This window comes from Seriola lalandi, unplaced genomic scaffold, assembly GCF_002814215.2.
Source record: "Seriola lalandi dorsalis isolate HSWRI2012SDOR001 ecotype SW California unplaced genomic scaffold, Sedor1 jcf7180002054570, whole genome shotgun sequence".
In the NCBI taxonomy this organism is placed as follows: Eukaryota; Metazoa; Chordata; class Actinopteri; order Carangiformes; family Carangidae; genus Seriola; species Seriola lalandi.
The window spans coordinates 3,713,102-3,731,759 of record NW_019525123.1 but is presented as its reverse complement, the minus strand read 5'-3'; the positions used below and the strand labels follow the sequence as shown (position 1 = coordinate 3,731,759).

The following is an 18,658-nucleotide window of genomic DNA, read 5'->3' as shown; positions in this document are numbered from 1 at the left end:
ATTAATGGATGAAAGGATGTTTTGCTGCCTTTTCATGTTTATTAATTAACAATAGCTAGGTAGAAAAAATAATTCAATTCACTGTGCTGCTCAAAGGCTACCGGCAGCTACTTTTAGGGTGGAATGTTTTCTTGCGTGTTACTCAATGCATGAGTTGTGAATCAATCAATACAACTTAAATGTCAATATAACAACTTTGACCATTTCATTTGTTTTATTGGTTTTCTTGCATGATATATGCTGTAGTGATGATTGGATTTTCAATCACGAAAAAAATGTAGATGAAGTTCATGCCAGCTTTGAATATTCTGTTCCCTCACTTGCTGAAAAAAGTGGTGCAACACCACACCTGAGTCTGTGAAGTGAGCCCAGTCCTGGTGCACTCACGCTGCATACTCTTATGTGTACCCAGAATGACAGACACACTGAGAGAGTCGGTAGAGAGACTTACACAGCGGGGGCAGTGAAAACTTTATGTATGTTTTTGACAGTCCACCGGCCCAGATTTGTCCTGGTATGCCCAATGGCCAGTCCAACTATGAAGGTTTTTGTTGTACCTGGGTGTAGCGCAGTCAGAGTGTATATCAGTTTGTAATAAAAATCAATCTAACTTAATGTTAGCTAGAGAAATCTACCCTTCTCTTTCTTCCTGTACTCTGCTTACTTTCTCTCACCCTCTTGCATCGACCAGGTGTTGCCATGTGTCTCCTTTGTATCTGTTGTTTCAAATTAAAAGCCCTATAAGGGAAACATTACATAAATTGAGATGCAAACATACATACAGTGAAGTGGTTGTCATTTATCCCTCTGGGCAGAGGTGCACCCAGGTGCTTGCCTGCTCCATTAATGTTGTGTGAGTGCATCCATGGGTGCATCCATCCCTTTGTGTGTGCATGTGTCATTGTGCACATGCATAAGTGTATGTACAAGTGTGCTTTTGTGCATGTGTGCAGTTGTGTGTGTCACTTAATCTTTCTCCCTTTTCTTTCTGTTTTATATTTACTACGTCAGGCAACAAATGAATCATCTTTATTACGGAGAAATTTAATTTGGATGAACTTAACTGCTGCCACCAAGGTCAGACGGGCAGAATGTCATTTTAATCCAATCAACTTTAATCTGTTGGTTATAAAAGAGTTAGGCTGTTGAAGAATGGCTGTATCTCAGGCCCTTTATTACACTGGCTAATGACTTTGATTGTGAGGCGCCTATCAAGAGGTTAGGAGCTCTTATGGAGCTTCACGTCCTGCTAATTCTCTACCTCATGCCAGTGCTGGGCTCAACTAACCCTAAAGTCACTAATGCCTTAATTCCCTGTTTACAAGAAGATATAAATCGAAGAAAAAGTACAATACATTTAAAAAAAAATGAAAAATAAATAACATAAAAATTAGTGTTATAGCTTTTCATGTTGAGCACAAATGGAAAAATAAGCTGAATTTTCTACAGTAGCTTAAGTATTGTATCTTAATGGTATCTCTGTTCTCGTCCATTTGTATTCTGACTGGAATATTTCACTATAATGTTCAAATGAATTCTGGAAGACAAGCAAAATTTTCTTCCTTTCATACAAAGATGTCTACTTTAGAATTAGTTGCTTAAATTTACCTATATAAAGGGCAGCAGCTAATAGACTAGGACTGAGGGTAGTAATACATTAAGCAATTTATTGCATAATGAACATAGGCAATGTTCTCAGTTTTTTGCATGGAGATATTGCTAAGATTCTTTTTTATTATTAGGTATTATTAGTGTTGAGCTTGTTTTGTTGGGGTCTGGAACACCAAGGCCATGTGTCTCTCTGCTCTGTGATGCAACAAATCAATACACAAATGAGTGTCATACATAATGATGTGTTTCCTTAATGGCACATCAGTGTCATTTGTTATTTATTAGTAAACCAAACTGCATATAATCTGTTGAAATGCCATTCATTACAAATCCACTCATTTGTGACTTTGGTTTGTTAAGAGTCATTTTGGTTTCAGTCAGTGTGTGATTGACTAAAATCAGCCTACCAAAAAACAAGAATTTTTGAACATGTTTTTTGAAATATTAACAGTTTTTCTTCTTTCGTTTTACCTGTTTCACTTGCTCTCTGTACTCATAGGAACTGATGTTGGAATGTGACCTACGGCTTTATCAACAGAGTCATTCTCATTCTGATGAGGAGTACCTTAGCCTGTTAAGAGACAGACAGCAGCTACAGAAGGTAAGGCCATATTTGTAGTTCCTACACATTAAGATTATACATTACAGATTACACCTTGTGCATAATTTCATCACACTAAACCATTAGAATATACAGTATATTTACAGTTATATTCAGAGATAAGAGAGAGATGAAATTTTGTTACATTCTAGTTTAATTCAAAAATAGCACAGATATAACTGAATTCAGTTAGATATGTTTCTGGGTGTTTTGTATCTGCGTGTGTGTGTTTCAGTGCCGTGCTGAGCAGGATGAGCGCATTGCAGAGTTTGAGAAGGCTATTCTTCAGATGAAGTCAGACCTGGAGAGACAGTAATAACGGAGTCTATAAAACTCTCATTCTCCTCTGCTGATCTTGGTTCCTGTCCTTGTCTCTCCTCTCATGCCCTTCCCTTCTGCATCCACCCGCCACTCTTTCATTCTCTTTACAGTCTGCCTACGAAATGACACATACTAGCATACATGTTCCATGGAAAATGTATCATAATCTGTTCAAGTGTCTCTTTTGATTTGGCTAATCTATTGTCTGATTTTTTTCTCTCATTTTGTTTATTGGTACTATGAATTCCACAGCAGTTCAGACGTACTAGTCACTCTTTGCTGTTCTCCCTACAGAACCCAGGAAAAAGCAAACTTGAAGCAAAGTCTTGCTGTATCCCACCATACACACCTGAGCAATCGCAGCCAGCTGGAACAGGAAGTGACACAGCTGAAAAACAAAGTAACACATTTAGAGCTTGAGCTGGCAGACACCCAAAAGGTATTAAAGTAATGCGTATCTCCTTACCTGTCCTTTAATTTAGAGAGAGCCATGTCAGTTTGACCTTTCCCCCTTTGCTTTTGAATTCAGAGGCCTCATCCATTGTCCTTAAATGTTGCCTATGCATGCATCTTGGGCTAAAAACATGAGCTGGAGATTCAGTTCAAGTTTTCTAAAGAGGAGTGCTCAACACACCTTCGCCGGCACCACACACCCACCACTCTTGATTTTCCTGTGATTGCCTGGCAGAAACAAATTGCCTCACCATTAATTAAAGCACCAAACGGTGCCAAGGCTGGTGAAATTGACTCCAATTAAGAGCTCAATGGGACACTAAATATTCAAATTACTCAAAGTGGTGACTGTAACCTGGCAGTGTGCCAACATTGCTGGCAGTGAAAGACACATCATTCGCGCGTCTGTGTGTGTGTGTGCGCGTGCGTGCGCATAGATGTAGGTGCGTAGGAGGAAGTGCGAACATTTGATTTTACACATTCATTTGTTGGTCTTCTGGCACATGCAAGTGATACACATGTCATGCTTACCAAGATCATACGCATGCACACACGTTTTTTTTCTCACAGGCACAGAAACAAATACATTAGGAAAACTGTAGTAGATTCTCCTCTTGTTGTCAGGTCTCAGCCATTCTTTCAGTCTGCTTCCCTGTGGAATATCACATAATGAGTATGTGTCATGTAAGGACACATGTATTGAAGGCTACATCTACATTTTTCACATGCATTATACATACACACATTATTAATCTTTATTATGCATATATACATGATTTTACAAGAATTTAATGCTTTACATTGATGCTTTGTCATACATATTCTGGCAGAATTCAGAGCTATTGACAGTGAAAGATTCTGAATGAAAATGAATATAAAATATATATAATTTAATAATTAATTTGTTCTGTTAATATGTACACATTAAGGCCACAGCAAATACAACTGTTCATGCCACATTCACAAGTTGTCAGGAACATGTGTCTACATGGTGTACAGTTTGTGAGCATAAAAAAGTGTCATTCAAGGTTTCGCATGGATAAAAGCAAATGCAAGTGGGGCAGCAAAATCAAATGATAAGTAGTCACTCAAGACACATTTAGGGCTCCTTTTGATGCCAAGTGTGAAGTGCTTCCTAGATAGTCCAACAATATAACAGATCAACAAGTACCACACATGCATGCACATGAATGCACTCATTCACTGTTCGTCTTTGGCCTTTACTTATGCTACAGGTACATGTGGCGCTTCTCAGGCAGTCAGAGGAGGAGCTGAAGGAGGCCCGGCGGGAGGCTACAGGAAGGAGCAGGGAGGTGGATGTACAGAGAGGAGAGGTGCAGAGGCTTCAGGAGGAGTTACAGAGGGAGGAGGAAAAGATGAGGGGTGCCATCAGAGAGAAACAGAGCCTGAGCACTTACATCAGGCAGCTGAGCCAAGAGCTGGAGGAGTTACGGAGCAAACATCAAGTGACAGGTAACAATCAGTCAATAAATCTATCAGTTACTCATTTTATCCATCCATCTGTCCATTTATCCATCAACACACAACTTTTAAGTCAGCCCACATATACATACACAAACAGTGTATATACATATACACTTTTTTATTGAACTGATAAATCATTTATTATTAAATTAACTGGATTTTGACTGATGGCTCGTGCAGCTTTGGCACCTGCACAGTCAAACAAGTCATGTACATGCATAAAGTCAACATCAGCATTTTTTTATATAAAGAAGTGAGATTTTATCTGAGTTCACTGTGATCCACTAGTTGGCCTGCTCTTCAAACACCGATCACATTCTAGGGGAGCTGTACAGTGTGTCCTGCCTTTCGTTAGAGAACCAGCCACACTGCTGTTAGCTCAATCAGTTAGCGCAAATTAGCCAGCAGTGGTACAGCAATGTGGTGATTCGGTTGCTAGCTGTCTGCACACAAAGTTAACTCAGACACATACACACACACTCACACTGTAGATTGAGGTTTGATTTAATGGTGCACTGCTTTAGCTGTATGGTAATGATCTGGTTTATCTGTGTGTGTGTGTGTGTGTGTGTGTGTGTGTGTGTGTGTGTGTGTGTGTGTGTGTGTGTGTGTGCATACATGTGCGTATGCATGCACATGCCCGGTGGTGGCCTTTGTAGTAGTGTGTCAGTGCAGGAATGGTGATGGCTGGGTCTCTCTGGGCACAGAAATGTCTCATTAAGAATTAACGTACACATCTACGGTCACGCCAGGCAAACACCTCACATACACACACACACAGCCATTTTTCCCAACTCCCACTGCTTTAATTAGCACATACACACTTGCTCTCCAAAGTACAAACACACATACACACACACACACACACACACACACACACACACACACACACAATCACCTATTGTCCGCAGAGAGATGAATCTGAGGTCTCTCTCTGTGGCAGACAGTGGCAGGCTTGCTCGGTGAATACTGCTCATTAACAAGATAGAGACAGAAGGACAACGCTGTGTAGCTTGGCCTTTGTCTGTGATCAAAACGCATTCCCTCAACTCTATGCTTTACACAAAACCACATATTATTCAGCTTTTACCTTCAGCAAATACAATCCAGTGACGTAGAGCCTATTGTAATGACTTAAGAAGAATAAAGATGCATTATTATAACAAAGGGAGCATTGTTTACCTGGATATAGCAGTGGCCTGAATAGACTGGGTGAGGAGTCAGTTTGAGAAATTACTGTCATGAACAAAAGGCCTTTTTATTAACATGAAGCCCTTGTCAAGGTTCTTTCTGTGTTTTCAAAACATTGCCATGAGTGGTGATGATTCTTTTTGTTGCTTGATAACAGTAGATCTGCTCTAGATTGGAGTGGATTGTGAAAATAAACAGGTTAGAATGCAGGTATTTAGAATAGTTCTCTACACAAAGAGCTATAAAATGATGTGGAAAAGAAAAATGTCTGAAAGGTAGACGCTCATCATCACCACACAGACAGACAGACAATCATATATTTAAGATATTTTTATTTTAGTTAACATATTTTATTAGCCTGCCATATTGTTTTATAATCATTATCCAGTAATTTATCTCTGCTTTTGGCATCCTGTAAAACTAGAGAATTAGAACTATTACAAAGGAGAATTACTCATCTAGTAAATAAAAATGCACTGAAATATCAGCATGGTAGCAGGCAGCAACAGCTTTAAAAAGCAATAATCGTACTAGTCCCATATAATTTTTACTGCTGATGTGTGAATTATTTTGGAATTTAAATTTTTGTAGTCTCTATCAAAGCATTTTTATTTGTTTGGTGATGTGAGACTGGTAACATGTTACCTGAATGGTGCAGTTAACTGAGCATATAACTGTAGTTGGGATATGATGGATATTATATTAAAAGTGGCCAGATAGAGGAAATGTCAAAGGAGGAAAGAAACAGAAAAAAAACAGAGGATAGGAGGATGAGTTGGGAACCAGAGTGTCACACGGATGAGATTGAAGTGTCGGAAGGCAGCTGGATTCAATCAGACTGTGTCAGGAGAGGATGCAGAGATGAGAAAGAAGGGGTGATTAAAAATGAGAGAAAAAAAGTTCTTAAACTTGGCATATGACTGTATTTGTCAAATTTAGTCACTATTTGACAGCATGCATTTTCTGTATGATTCTCAGCTCAGTAGCTATCTTGTTTCTTAGTCCTGAGAGTAAATCACACAACACTTAATAAACTACATACGGTGCTAAGAGAATGCCAGTGTGTGCACAGTACACACATTGGGAAATTCAAGCAAAGGCTGATGTTCAAAATATTCAAATGTGACTGATAGTGTTATCTTACATGTTAAATAAGATGTGTTGTAAGGTTGGCCATAATGTGAAATAAATGTGATACTGTGTGACAACAAATGAAATAACAGCATAAACAAAAACACAATATCCATATTTCCACACTGAAATGTGATATTACCACTCCTCTGTGCTGCTGATGTGCATCTGCCTAAAGATGATGAAATCATTATTGTGTGCATGGGTGTGTGCGCACAAATGTTTGCGTATATATGTGTGTGTGTGTGTGTGTGTGTGCTGCTTTCCAATCTGGATCCCTGGACGCACACGTGCACAGGCCTCTCTCCTCCAATTCACCTCTATTACTAGCTATAATCCCATTTCACACTCTATCGATCCCCAAAACTGTTGTTCACCGGAACCAGCAGCAAACACTGGCATTTCTCCCCATCATTTCACCACCATTGTTCTTTATTACACAAAGAAGCCCCCCTTTGTCTCAGAGCAAACTCAGCCCACTGAAATATGAATTATAAATGTATGGCTAATAAAAGAGGGGGGGGTGAGAGAGAGAAGGGGAGAGAGCTGGAGATAGAGAGAAGTGGTTGGTAGAAACATCAGAGAAAATGACTCCTTTACAAGAGTCTATTGATCAGTTTCTATCAAAGGGGGATGTCAGACATGAGATTACCTGGCAGTTTGAGCATTAGGTGCCGTGTGTTATAGCCCCAGGCCCTTGTACCGCTGCCAGAGGATTGTAAATAAAGCGAAGAGGAGAGAGCAAGAGGGGAGTGTGTTGGGGTGTATGTGTGTGTGAGTTTTAGATTCTATGTGTGTATGTAAGTCTTTGTCTTTGTGAGTTTTCACTGTTGTGTGCATACAATTTTTTTTGTTGTGGTGTATTTGTGTTCATGAGGGTGTGCAGCTGTGTGCCTGCACCTTGTGGCTTATACCCAAAAGCAGTGTTGCAAGCCCATGAAACTTCATAAAGAGAGAGAAAGAGTCTTGGGAGGCTTTGGGACGCCTCTCGGGAGCACCTTAGCCCGCTACGAATCCCCCAACAAAGCCAAAGGAAGCCCCTATGAAGCCTTATGAAGCTTTTATGAGGGCCAGGCAGGGCCCAGCCTAGCCCCAACCACTGATTCAGGGTTAGCTGGGTTTTCATCCTTCTCATGTTATAGGTTAGCTGTGAGAGCAGGGTAATCTGACTGCAGATCTGTGATTATAGGCTGATGCTGTATGATGGGCTTTGAAGCTCATATGAAGGTGTTGAGAGGGAGAGATTGAGAGAGAGTTAGATTATGGACTAATGTCATACCTTAAGTTGTGAAGCCAGTATAAAAGGGTCAAGAAAGTGAGAGAGTGAGGTACCCAAGATCTTAGATTGTGGACTCATGTCATAACTTAACTTAACTTAAGAGCACAAACCTCACAGTATGGAATCCTCTGTGGATCCTCGTTTACTGTGGAAAATTTTGTTAGTATTTGGTCATCAATCCCTACCAAGCTAAACACCTGGTGTATGTGTTTTGTTTTCTATGTCTTTGTGTCTGTTTTTACATTTTTAGAATTTTTTATATTTGTGTGTGTTTCAAGTATGTGTGTTTGTACGTGTGCATATACCTCGGCCTATGTGTTTTTAGGTGCACATAGGACAGTTTGTATAAATAGTCAGTCTATGCAGCTGCTCTCTCTGTGGCCTCCTCTGGCTGCAGGTGTCACTGAGGTCACCTCGAACCTAATGCCGTGAAAGCAAACTTGATTCCCTCTTTCAAGTTTTCGCATCTCTGCTTTATTGATTATTGAGAGTCATATCAAACTTTCACCTTGAGATTCATAAAAAAGCCAGGGTTGGGCGCATACATGCACATACACACACAAATAAAAGTGTTTGTGCATCGTTGAATATTTAGCAATTCCAGTTGCAGCTTCAATTTTCCTAGGGCTTCAGTTTAAACAGTTTGGATGCTGCAAAACCATGAATTAATCATGGTTTTATTAAATGTAGATTTTCTTCTCTGTATTTCTTCCTTTCTGGTGTTGGTTTTAGCTTCCTCCTATTCAATCTGTCCCACTACTACCATCACAGCATGGTGCGTGGCCCTAAAAGCATTACAGCAATACACTAAACATTTCTCTATTTCTATTTCACACACTCAAATACACATGCACACCCACAAAGCCAAGGTCCATCCTGTAAATATTCAACACACACACACACACATACTCAGGAGCGCACACACCTCTACATATTCAGTGCACACACCTTCTCAATATTCACAAGCCTTGGCCACCGATGGCTGACAGTTTATGTTATATTCAATGAATACTGAATTTAGTGAAAAGGTTTTAAGAGCTATGAAGAAACATTGACTCACAAAACAGCATACAGAACAAAAAAAGGGGGAAAGGAAGCAAATCCTAAATTTTAAATTCAAACTGAAAAGGGCCTGCAAAAGCAAACCTTACCAAGGAGCCTGACTAGTGGTTTATTTTGCATCCGCTCGATGTGCTAAACTACTAAGTGTAGGACAATGGGGTTTTATTGCATGTAGTCGGAAAGACAGCTGAAAAGGGAATGTGATTGAAGGGCTACAGAGTATGAGCTTAAGTGGCCTGCTCAAGGTAAAGAGTGCCATCTATTGACGAGGTCGGGGAGCACTTCTTTTGTGTCTCAACAAAAGAGCTGTTGCCCCATGTAAGTGTAAGCAGTGCAATACGTTCACTCCTTCCTTTTCTGCCTCTGAAAGGCATTTTGTGCCTCTTCTTTGGTGGAGTTCTTCATTTTGCTTTGAAGGTGACACGCAGTTCATATTTTTCCACTCATGCTGAACTTGACAAGAATCAATAATCACCCCTGTGTATGCATGTATTGTAAATCATTCCACTAACCTCGGTCTGCTGGAAGATGTGAAGGACTGTGGAAATGTTTACTCATGTTCCATACTTCTTTCTTTAAATACAATGACAACAAAATAAACTCAGCCTGAAGAACTATCTGAGACAATTTTATATTTCGATTTGTAAAATGTATTTTTTTCTGTTGCATGGCAATTTGAATTAGGTCTACTCTCTAATGGATCTTAACCAAGAGAATCTGAAGTGAACTGTTGCTCTTTATCTCACACTTTCTCTGTCTCTCCTGCTCAGTGGAGGATTTGGCAGCCCATGCAGAGGAAGCGAGGCGGATGGAGGGGTGTCTGAATGAGGGAAAGCTAGCAGAGGAGAAAATAAGGTAAGAAGGGAGAGAGGGAAAGAAGCTTCCTCTGTTATCCCATTTCCCATCGTCCCCTGTGTAAGCTCAGTAATCAAAAACATGTAGCTTTTTTATGTGCGGCGTACAGTAGGCTGTTTAACTGAACATGTGTTGAACAGAACACCCCTAAACTCTAAATGTGTACATTGCTGAGAGTGTACAAAGCAAAATGACTGACGGTGAGGTTTATCAGACATTAAATGTTAATTTCTAAGGATTTTAAGACCACAGCATGTCAACTGAAAATGACGGATGATTTCTGCTCTTTCGAAATATCAAAATGTGTATTGATGGGACACAGTAGATAAGCAGATGCTAGGTCATGGAGTTCAGAGTTCAGAGGTGAAACCCCTGGTTGACCCCTGTGTGTCACCAGAGCTGCGGTGATGACATCAGCAAGCATGTATCACCCAGTGGAGAGTGTGTTTGTGTGTTTCTGTTTGTGCGCACATAGTTGTGGTTGTGGCTTTGGCTTCGACATGACCTCACTGCAACGGTCTCCGTCTCAGGGAGTTTCTTGGTTAAGTTGAGCCATGGAACATTTTCCTTGTCAACCGACAATTTAAAACTCGGCAAGGAGACTTTATAGGTTACATTCTGAATTATTGCATTTTATTACATTTAAACCAATTTTAGGTACTGGATGGTAAAACAATCGCTGTGTCTGCATATTATATCCATTTGCAGAATCATGCTGTTTACTGTTAACCCAGTATTATCTAATAACTGCAAAGACATGAAAGGTTTTTAAGCAACAACACCCTACTAATGGCTTCCATCTGTGCTGTGGGAAATCCCCTCCTTTCTCCACAGGATGCCTCGTCTTTCTTTTCTTTCTTTCTCTCGCTCTGTTCATCCTATCATGTGTTCTCTCCGTGGACCAATCTATCAGGCATTGTCTTTCCTTTTTGTTTTGGCTGTTCTGATTCTGCCTCAGCTTTTAATACCACTGAATCACTCTTGTAGTATCAATTTTAACTTCACTTTTCACTTAATATGTGTGTTAAGAAAAAGGCACATAGTCAACTATAATTTATTTTTGATAATATACTGTAGAATTTATGGAGATTTTTATGAATCATTTAATAGTCATTTGAAAAGATGTTTAAAATTGTCAAGTTGTTGCTGGTTGTACCTTCTTATACCATTTTATGATGAATACTTTCACTTTGACTTCTTTATTAAAACAAAAAAATATAGTGAGTCCAGCTGGGAATCTATGTTGCATGTCAGTATCCATCTCTCACACGCAGAAATACCTCATCTGAGTTGAAACTATTTATCAATTGGTCAAAAATTTTTAATATTTGAAGTTAAACATTACGGACAATTTTTTAAGTATTAATCTGCGGTCCCAGCTTCTCAGACGTGAATATCTGGTGGTTGCCTCTGTCTTCTAAATATAGTAAATCTGAGTACCTTTGGTTTTTGGACTGTTGGTTCGACGAAACCTGAAATTTGAAAAAAATTACTTTTGGTTTTGGAAAACTGCAATTCACTGTTTTCTGACTTATAAACAAAGTGATGAGATTAATCGAAAATAAAAATAAGTCACAGTAGCAACCACAAAATAAGTAGTATCTACTGTAACTTGTGGCCATTGTTCTGATCATTTAATGATAACTGTAATAATAACAAATGATGTATAGAGTGAGAGTGGTAAATATTGAACTGTATATTTGGTGTAGTTTGTTGGTATTTTTGGATGTGTCAATTTAATACAAGTAAAAACCTATAATCAAATGCTGACTTAGTGGTGTTTCCCTGTGTAGTCATTCTTTTTTGAAACTGTAAAATCTATAATATTCTAAATTCAGATCACCCAAAACGTTTGCCTGTAAAGGTACTATTCATACACTTTTAATTTCTCATTTTCATATTTGTTAATTGATGTGTGGGTCAAGAGTGGGGCTGGTTTGTTTTGGTCTGTGTATGAGTGTGAACGGGGTTGATAGGAGTGTTGAGGCTCAGTGAGCGGCCGAAGCGCGGCTGTGGAGGGAGGTTTGTGGAAATGGTAATCATTTGTCGTATTGATCCTGCTGTAGCCAGGGCAGCTGGCACACACAAACTCACTCACACGCATGTACACAGACACTAACTGACTCACATACACACAGACGCACAGTTGCGTGGCAGGAATAGACCCTTTCATATTGATCCCCTTCACATTCCCTTAGCTCGGCTGCCACACACACTCACATATACATACACATACACACACATACTCACACACTCACACATAATCTACATTAAACACTCCTACAAATCTGGATTTTCAAGAAATTTGATATTGGAATAAAATACTTTATATGTGTTTTGTTTTCAGGAACATTTATGGTAATGAATGTGAAACTCATCTTAAGATTGAAATAATATTTTAAAATGCATCTAAAATGTTTGGTTGACAATTAATGAGTGACAGAGTTTTATTAAATCCTAACCTTATATTAGTATATTGTATAAGAAGTTCTAATGTTTTGTTTGTGCGTGCAGGTCAATGGCTATGAAGCTGGAGACAGAAGTGGCAGAGCTCAGGAAGAACCTTCAACAGGCTGTCAATCAGAAACTCAAGGCAGAGAGAGTGAAACAAGATGCACAGGACCAGGTAAATAAATACACAGCAGACCTGAGTGACACAGCCTTGGCAAATAATTTGGAGTGTTTGTTTAAAGTAGCTCGGAGCACTGCAAGGATGAGGTTTTTGTCATCTGAACTATTGAGACGCTCTCTGTACTCACAGAAAGCTATACCAGTTTTACAACTTCATATCATTTAAATGTTATTATCTACTCCTGCCAGTTAGCATATTGATTTTAGTTGCTGACCCTACCCATGTCAGATGGTTAAATATTGTGAGCCAGGTCTACTGTACTATATAAACAAGAATATTAATACACATAAGTTGAGGTTTCCTCTCCTCTCCTCTCCTCTCCTCTCCTCTCCTCCAATGCCCTCCAAGGTCTTCCTCTCCTCTCCTTCCTTCCTCTTCTCTCTCCTGCCCCGCTCACACCCACCCTACCTTTTTGATGATTAGTGGCATATATCCGGTGCTACAGCCTGGATTATCTTGTCCAAGAGAGGGAGGGGTGTATGCGGGACCTAAACCTGGCAAGGTGATTTGGAGCGTTAATTCCTGGGAGTAATATTCCCTGATATTCCCTAATGTTCTGGCTGGAAGCGTGGGGGAATCTCTGGGGAGAGCGGTTGTCAGAGCTGAGCCGCCGCTGTACAAAGGCAGAATGGATAATTAAGGGTAAAGCCAGGATGGGGAAGTGATGTTCATTTAGATTCGACAAACTTTGAATTCAGTCGAAAGCTTCCATGCACCATGGTGCTCTCTTGGATCTTGATTTTGCATTTTGTTCAATGTCCTCTTAAAGTTACTCCTTTTCTTTCTTCCTGTCCGCCTTTGTTTCTTTCTCTCTCTTTCTGATCTCCTGCTGACTTTCTGCCTTTCCCTCTCTTTCTTACCCATGTGTTTCTCTCTCCATGTCTTTCTCTTTCAGACGCTCCCCCTCACCTTACTCTCTTTTTCCTTCTGTCGTTGTGAATAATGCAGCTCACATAGCACGGCTCTCCTTTTTTCTCTTAACATTAGTACACCAGGGTTTAACAATAGTGATTGCCCAGGGCCAGTAAGACACTGACTTAGGCCAGTTGATTGGTCAGTCAGTAGCCAAGCTAGAGCTCGCAGAGAGTTCATCTCTTTCTGAACTGCTGAAAATCCTTTCATCTCTGCCTTTGCTGTGCGACTGGCCATCTTTTCTGTTGTACAATTTCTGATCAAACATATTGCATGATATGTCAGTTAGTCAGGGGTCTGTCAAATCAGAGTCTTGCATGAAGTAGACATGGCAACGGCTACCAGTGTATGAATTATGAAACATAAAGTAAAGGTCTGTTTCTTTGGTATTTGAAGTAACAATTTGCCTGAACTGAAATGGGGTGATTACATTGATGTTATGGGTGCTATGAATGTCAGAATATTAATGAGCGCATATATATATATATATATATATATACACATACACATACACATACATATATCTTATAAAACATAAGATTACACCACTGGTCAGCCGGCTAAGTCTTGGCGTTCCTCACTGGCTGTTGCACTTTCAAATTGATTTTGCACAACACTTTCTATCAGGGGGGCGTTTACAGCCTCCAGTGTCACCAACTTAGCTCATTTGTCGCTAGAGACTTTTCAAAAAAGCACAAAGTGACAAATCTTGACTTTTTAGACAAACCTTGGCTACTTTCCATGGAATAGAGTTGCTAGCAGCAGTTAAGTGGGCCGGAAATATCCGGAACAGACACCTTTGATTAATAAGTACACAAATCTGAGTGTCTTACCAGAAAGCAAGACAGATGATCAAACGCGCGCGCACACACACACACACACACACACACACACACACACAAACACAGGCAGGAGAGAAGCCCCTCTGGCAGATCATCACACAAGGTGATGGTCTTTTTAACATTGTTACAGAGGAAGTGCTCTTCCAGGAAAACATAAAAAGCGCTACATTATAAATTCATATTATTATAAAGATCAGCTCTACCTGTGAGAAAAAAGAACAGAGGAGCAGACCGGCAGAGAAATGCGCTTCTGCTGTGAATAGCCAGGCTACTGGTTGCACAACACAGAGTCGGACTGGTCACTATTTCAAACTTGTTCCATTGCCTGTAAGAAACAGAGAAATATATAAATGAGATCAGCTTTATTGGAAATTTGGCTGTAATAAAATGCTGTGTATGTGAGCACACAGAGTAGCAGAGAAGCAAACAGATCAAGGGCTGAAACCAGCTGACACTAGGTAGAATGCAAATAAGACACAATGATGTCAGTCGTTTACAGTGGCTCCACAACAGTTTTTAACTATGTCTTCAATGCACATTGACCGTACTCAGTCCAGCCACATACTTGGTTTTGACCAAGTCTTGTTTGATGTAATCATATCCTCAATGAGTTTTACTGAAAGTCAGTAAACAGCCCTTTGTTGGAAACAATTAATTATTTTTGATTCTTGAACCATCTTCACTATTTGAAGGCAATCTCCGGATCCTGTTTTCTCGTTGTTAAAGACATAGTTTAATATTTTGGGGAATCTGCATATTCTCTTTCTTGCATACCACTCTCATATCTGTAAATATGAAGCTTGAGCAAGCATCAGTTTTTTTTAGCATAAAAACTGCAAGCTGTGGGAGACCACAAACCTGGCTCTGGTCAAAAGTAATAAAATGCACCTACCGTCACCTTTAAAGCTCACTAATTAACATTTTCTTATCTTGTTTGTTTAATCTGTGCAAAAACCATTTCAAATGTCCATATAAGTCAATTTCCAGTAACTTCTTTCACCACTATGAGGATCCCAGGCATCTGGCAGAGACTTCAGGAATTCACTGCTCCCAGCAGAGAAGTATAGGTTTTGACAGAACCAAGCTATTTGTTTCCCCCTGCTTACAGTCTTTATGCTAAGCTAACTGGCTTCAGGCTACATAGCCTTATATTTAACTGGCAAATATGAGAGTGGTATAGATTTTCTCATCTAACTCTCGGTAAGAAAATTAGGAGTCATATTTCCCAAAATGTGAAAGCACCTAGTCATCATGATACTAAATCACACACAAAACCTCCTATCAGGTTAATCGATTGACCATCTGCTGTAGATGAATTTAGAAACTTATCAGTGTCAGTCAAGGACTTCCAATCTCACATTTCTTTGGCTGATTTATGAAAAGCTTTAATTCATTATTGCATTCTGAAGACAGTAGGAATACAAGTTTTCATGTACAACATTTGATACTTGTTATTTTTAAAGCTTTTAAAATCCTTGCGTTACTATTTTTAAATGATTCAATCAATTTCATACTTTTTGTTTATTCGTCTCTTATTCGTTGTTTATTATGTCTGTAATTGTAGGAAACTGTTTCGGATAGTGTGTGTGTGTGTGTGTGTGTGTGTGTGTGTGTGTGTGTGTGTGTGTGTGTGTGTGTGTTTGCGCGCGCATATGTACTTATCTGTATGTCTGTGTGTGCAGTCGCTGGCTGGATCCTTTGCTATACACAATCCCTCACATTTCCCCTTTGCATACTTGCTGTCTTCCATCATCTCAACAACAGATGAGTTTTTCAATGAATTTGCCTCCAAACAGTGTTTAAACACCTGTGTGATGGCCGTTCTGACTATGAGTCCTTCATTAGGTCCCAATCTCTGTTATTGACTAGCAGAAGATGAATTATCCGCTGGTGAAAAAAATCAAAGGGTTTGAAATGGTAAATGGTACACTACAGTGGCCTATAGAGGAAATCTATATTACAAATTGCCTCAGTGCACAGTAGCTGAACCTCAGATAGCTCTGTCTTTTTCTGTGTGTATGTCTTTGTATGCAGGGTGTATGTGTGTGTTTGTAGTGTGTGTTTTATGCTGAATATTGTTTGTGTTTTCTGGGCCTTTTAAGTGTTTGATATGAGGAAAAGGATTTGCATGTTATCTGCTGGTCAACTTTATGCTTGCATGTATGCTTCTCAACACACACACACACACACACAAAACTTCACTCGATCCTGTCCCTCTGCATGAGTCCAGTTCAAATACAAGTAATGGTAAACATGAGGAATGTTTTTGTGACTGATCAGGATCAGATCATCGTTCTCTTCCTTTAACTCTCCCTCACTCTCTCTCTGCCACAGACGCACACACAATCATAGTCATTAGTTTGTTTACCTCAGCCTCTTTTAGCATGGAGTAAAAGGTTTTAAACAAATTTAATGAGAATTGCAGCAGAGTTTTCAGATAGCAAAAGTTTATGAGTGTGTTTGCCCATAAACTTTCTTTAGTTGCCCAAAATCTCTCAAACTATTGATGACATCCTATAGAAATACAATTAGACAGTAGCTTTTAATCACTGACTGTGGGGTGACTAAGACTGGTCCTCCCTTAAGTATCCTTGATCAAGACACTGAATCACAAACAGTTCCAAGACACTGGTTTATTCTGCACAATGGTTGGACATGTAGGTGGACAAAGTTACTTCAGTTTCACCTATTTTCTTCACCACTTCAGCAGTGATAGATGGCAATGTACTGTAGCTGTCTAACGTTGCTGTTATCTAATCATTTTGCGTAAGATGCACAAATGTACATCTTCACCTATAAGTGGCTGTGTGGGTGAACTTTTCAAACATGATGGAGTACTATTTTCATTTTGTTGATGCTAGAGAGAGTTGGTCTCTGGAACGCTCTTATCTGTTCATTGATCTCACTCATTATACCTGATTGAGGCCCGAAGCCTGGCCTAATTAGCTTAGAATGACCCGCACTAGATCACAGTTCTTACACATATACACACTCGCACAGGTTTGATGTTGGAGAAATGAGGACAGATAAATGAAGCTCATTTGTTTAGTTGATGAATCAAGAGACATGGACCAATTGTCTGACTGTTTAACCATAGAATGGACTTCGTATTTGTTCAATGTGTGTGTGCATGTGTGTCCTTGTGTCCCATCATTCTCCAACACAGCTCATTAAGCTACAGAGCTGTAATTCATTTGAGAGAAGAGATGAACAATCAAACAGACAAACTAACCACGTTTTCTTTTCTTTTTTTTTCTTCCTCTTCCTCTTCTTCCTCATGTTTTCTCTATAACTTTCTGTGTCCCTCTTAGCCACAATACACTGTCTTCCTTCACCAAAGAGGTTTTTATTGTTTCTGTATGTGGATACAGAATTATATTACTGTATTTTATGTTTCAGGTGGGTTTTTTTATGATATATAATTATATCGTTGTATTTTATGTTTCAGGGATAATTGATGCTGCCACTAAACAGCATTTCAAAGTTTGATTTGTCACATGCAAAGGCACAATGTACAGTAAGCAAAGCAGTGAAATGAGGGTTGGACTGAGCAGTGGAGCAGACTGTTTTTCAATATTATGAAAAATATTGCTTAGGCCCATGGCAGGAAATATTGAAATATTCAATGTTATTATATATCGGCCCAAGCCTGGTAGGAACTCAGTACAAAACCATGAAAAGTTGGTGTGAAAGGTTTGTGGCAGGGGCATATAAGGCATGATGAATCAAAGAATTTAAGTTCTTGTTTGCAAATTGTGTGCTCAAAATGTGTGTTTACTTTGTTAGTTCATTTCAGTTCACTTACCTGTGTTCTTGTGACCCTGGCCAAGGTTTGCGACACTTGAATGAAAATTAGTGAAAATTAGCTTTTGCAAATCACAAATGACACTGTTAACAGTATCAAATTCATAAAAGTAAGTAAGAATGCTATTATTATAATTATTCAAGGTTAACCTTCAATCATCTCACGCATGTTCACAGATTCAAGAGCTATGTAATGTCACCTTATTCAAAATCATTCTCTTTTCTCAGAACCAAAGAATAAAAACTAGTTAGCTTAAAGTGAAATGATTAATAACATAAAAAGGAAGCCTGAAAGTACAATTCTTTTCCATTTCAACATTTTGCCAAAAAAGCATGTTTTTTTTTTCTTTTCTTATTTTGTGAGATTTTATTTTTAGTACATAGCTACATCATATCCTGATAACCCAACATCAATGAGGTTAACGCTGCTTCACTGTATTATAAAGTGTGTGTGTGTGTGTGTGTGTGTGTGTGGGGGG

General features: G+C 39.3%; 1 protein-coding gene across 1 annotated transcript in view; it reads left to right on the top strand.

The window, feature by feature from the left end:
• LOC111662964 (uncharacterized) overlaps positions 1–18,658 on the top strand; it is a 102,220-nt gene that overhangs the window by 61,683 nt on the left and 21,879 nt on the right. The window contains exons 13-18 of the mRNA XM_023417011.2: positions 2,111–2,212; positions 2,448–2,524; positions 2,828–2,972; positions 4,222–4,459; positions 9,905–9,989; positions 12,504–12,615. Coding sequence (XP_023272779.2) covers positions 2,111–2,212; positions 2,448–2,524; positions 2,828–2,972; positions 4,222–4,459; positions 9,905–9,989; positions 12,504–12,615 — 759 coding nt within the window. The remainder of the gene's footprint in view (positions 1–2,110; positions 2,213–2,447; positions 2,525–2,827; positions 2,973–4,221; positions 4,460–9,904; positions 9,990–12,503; positions 12,616–18,658) is intronic.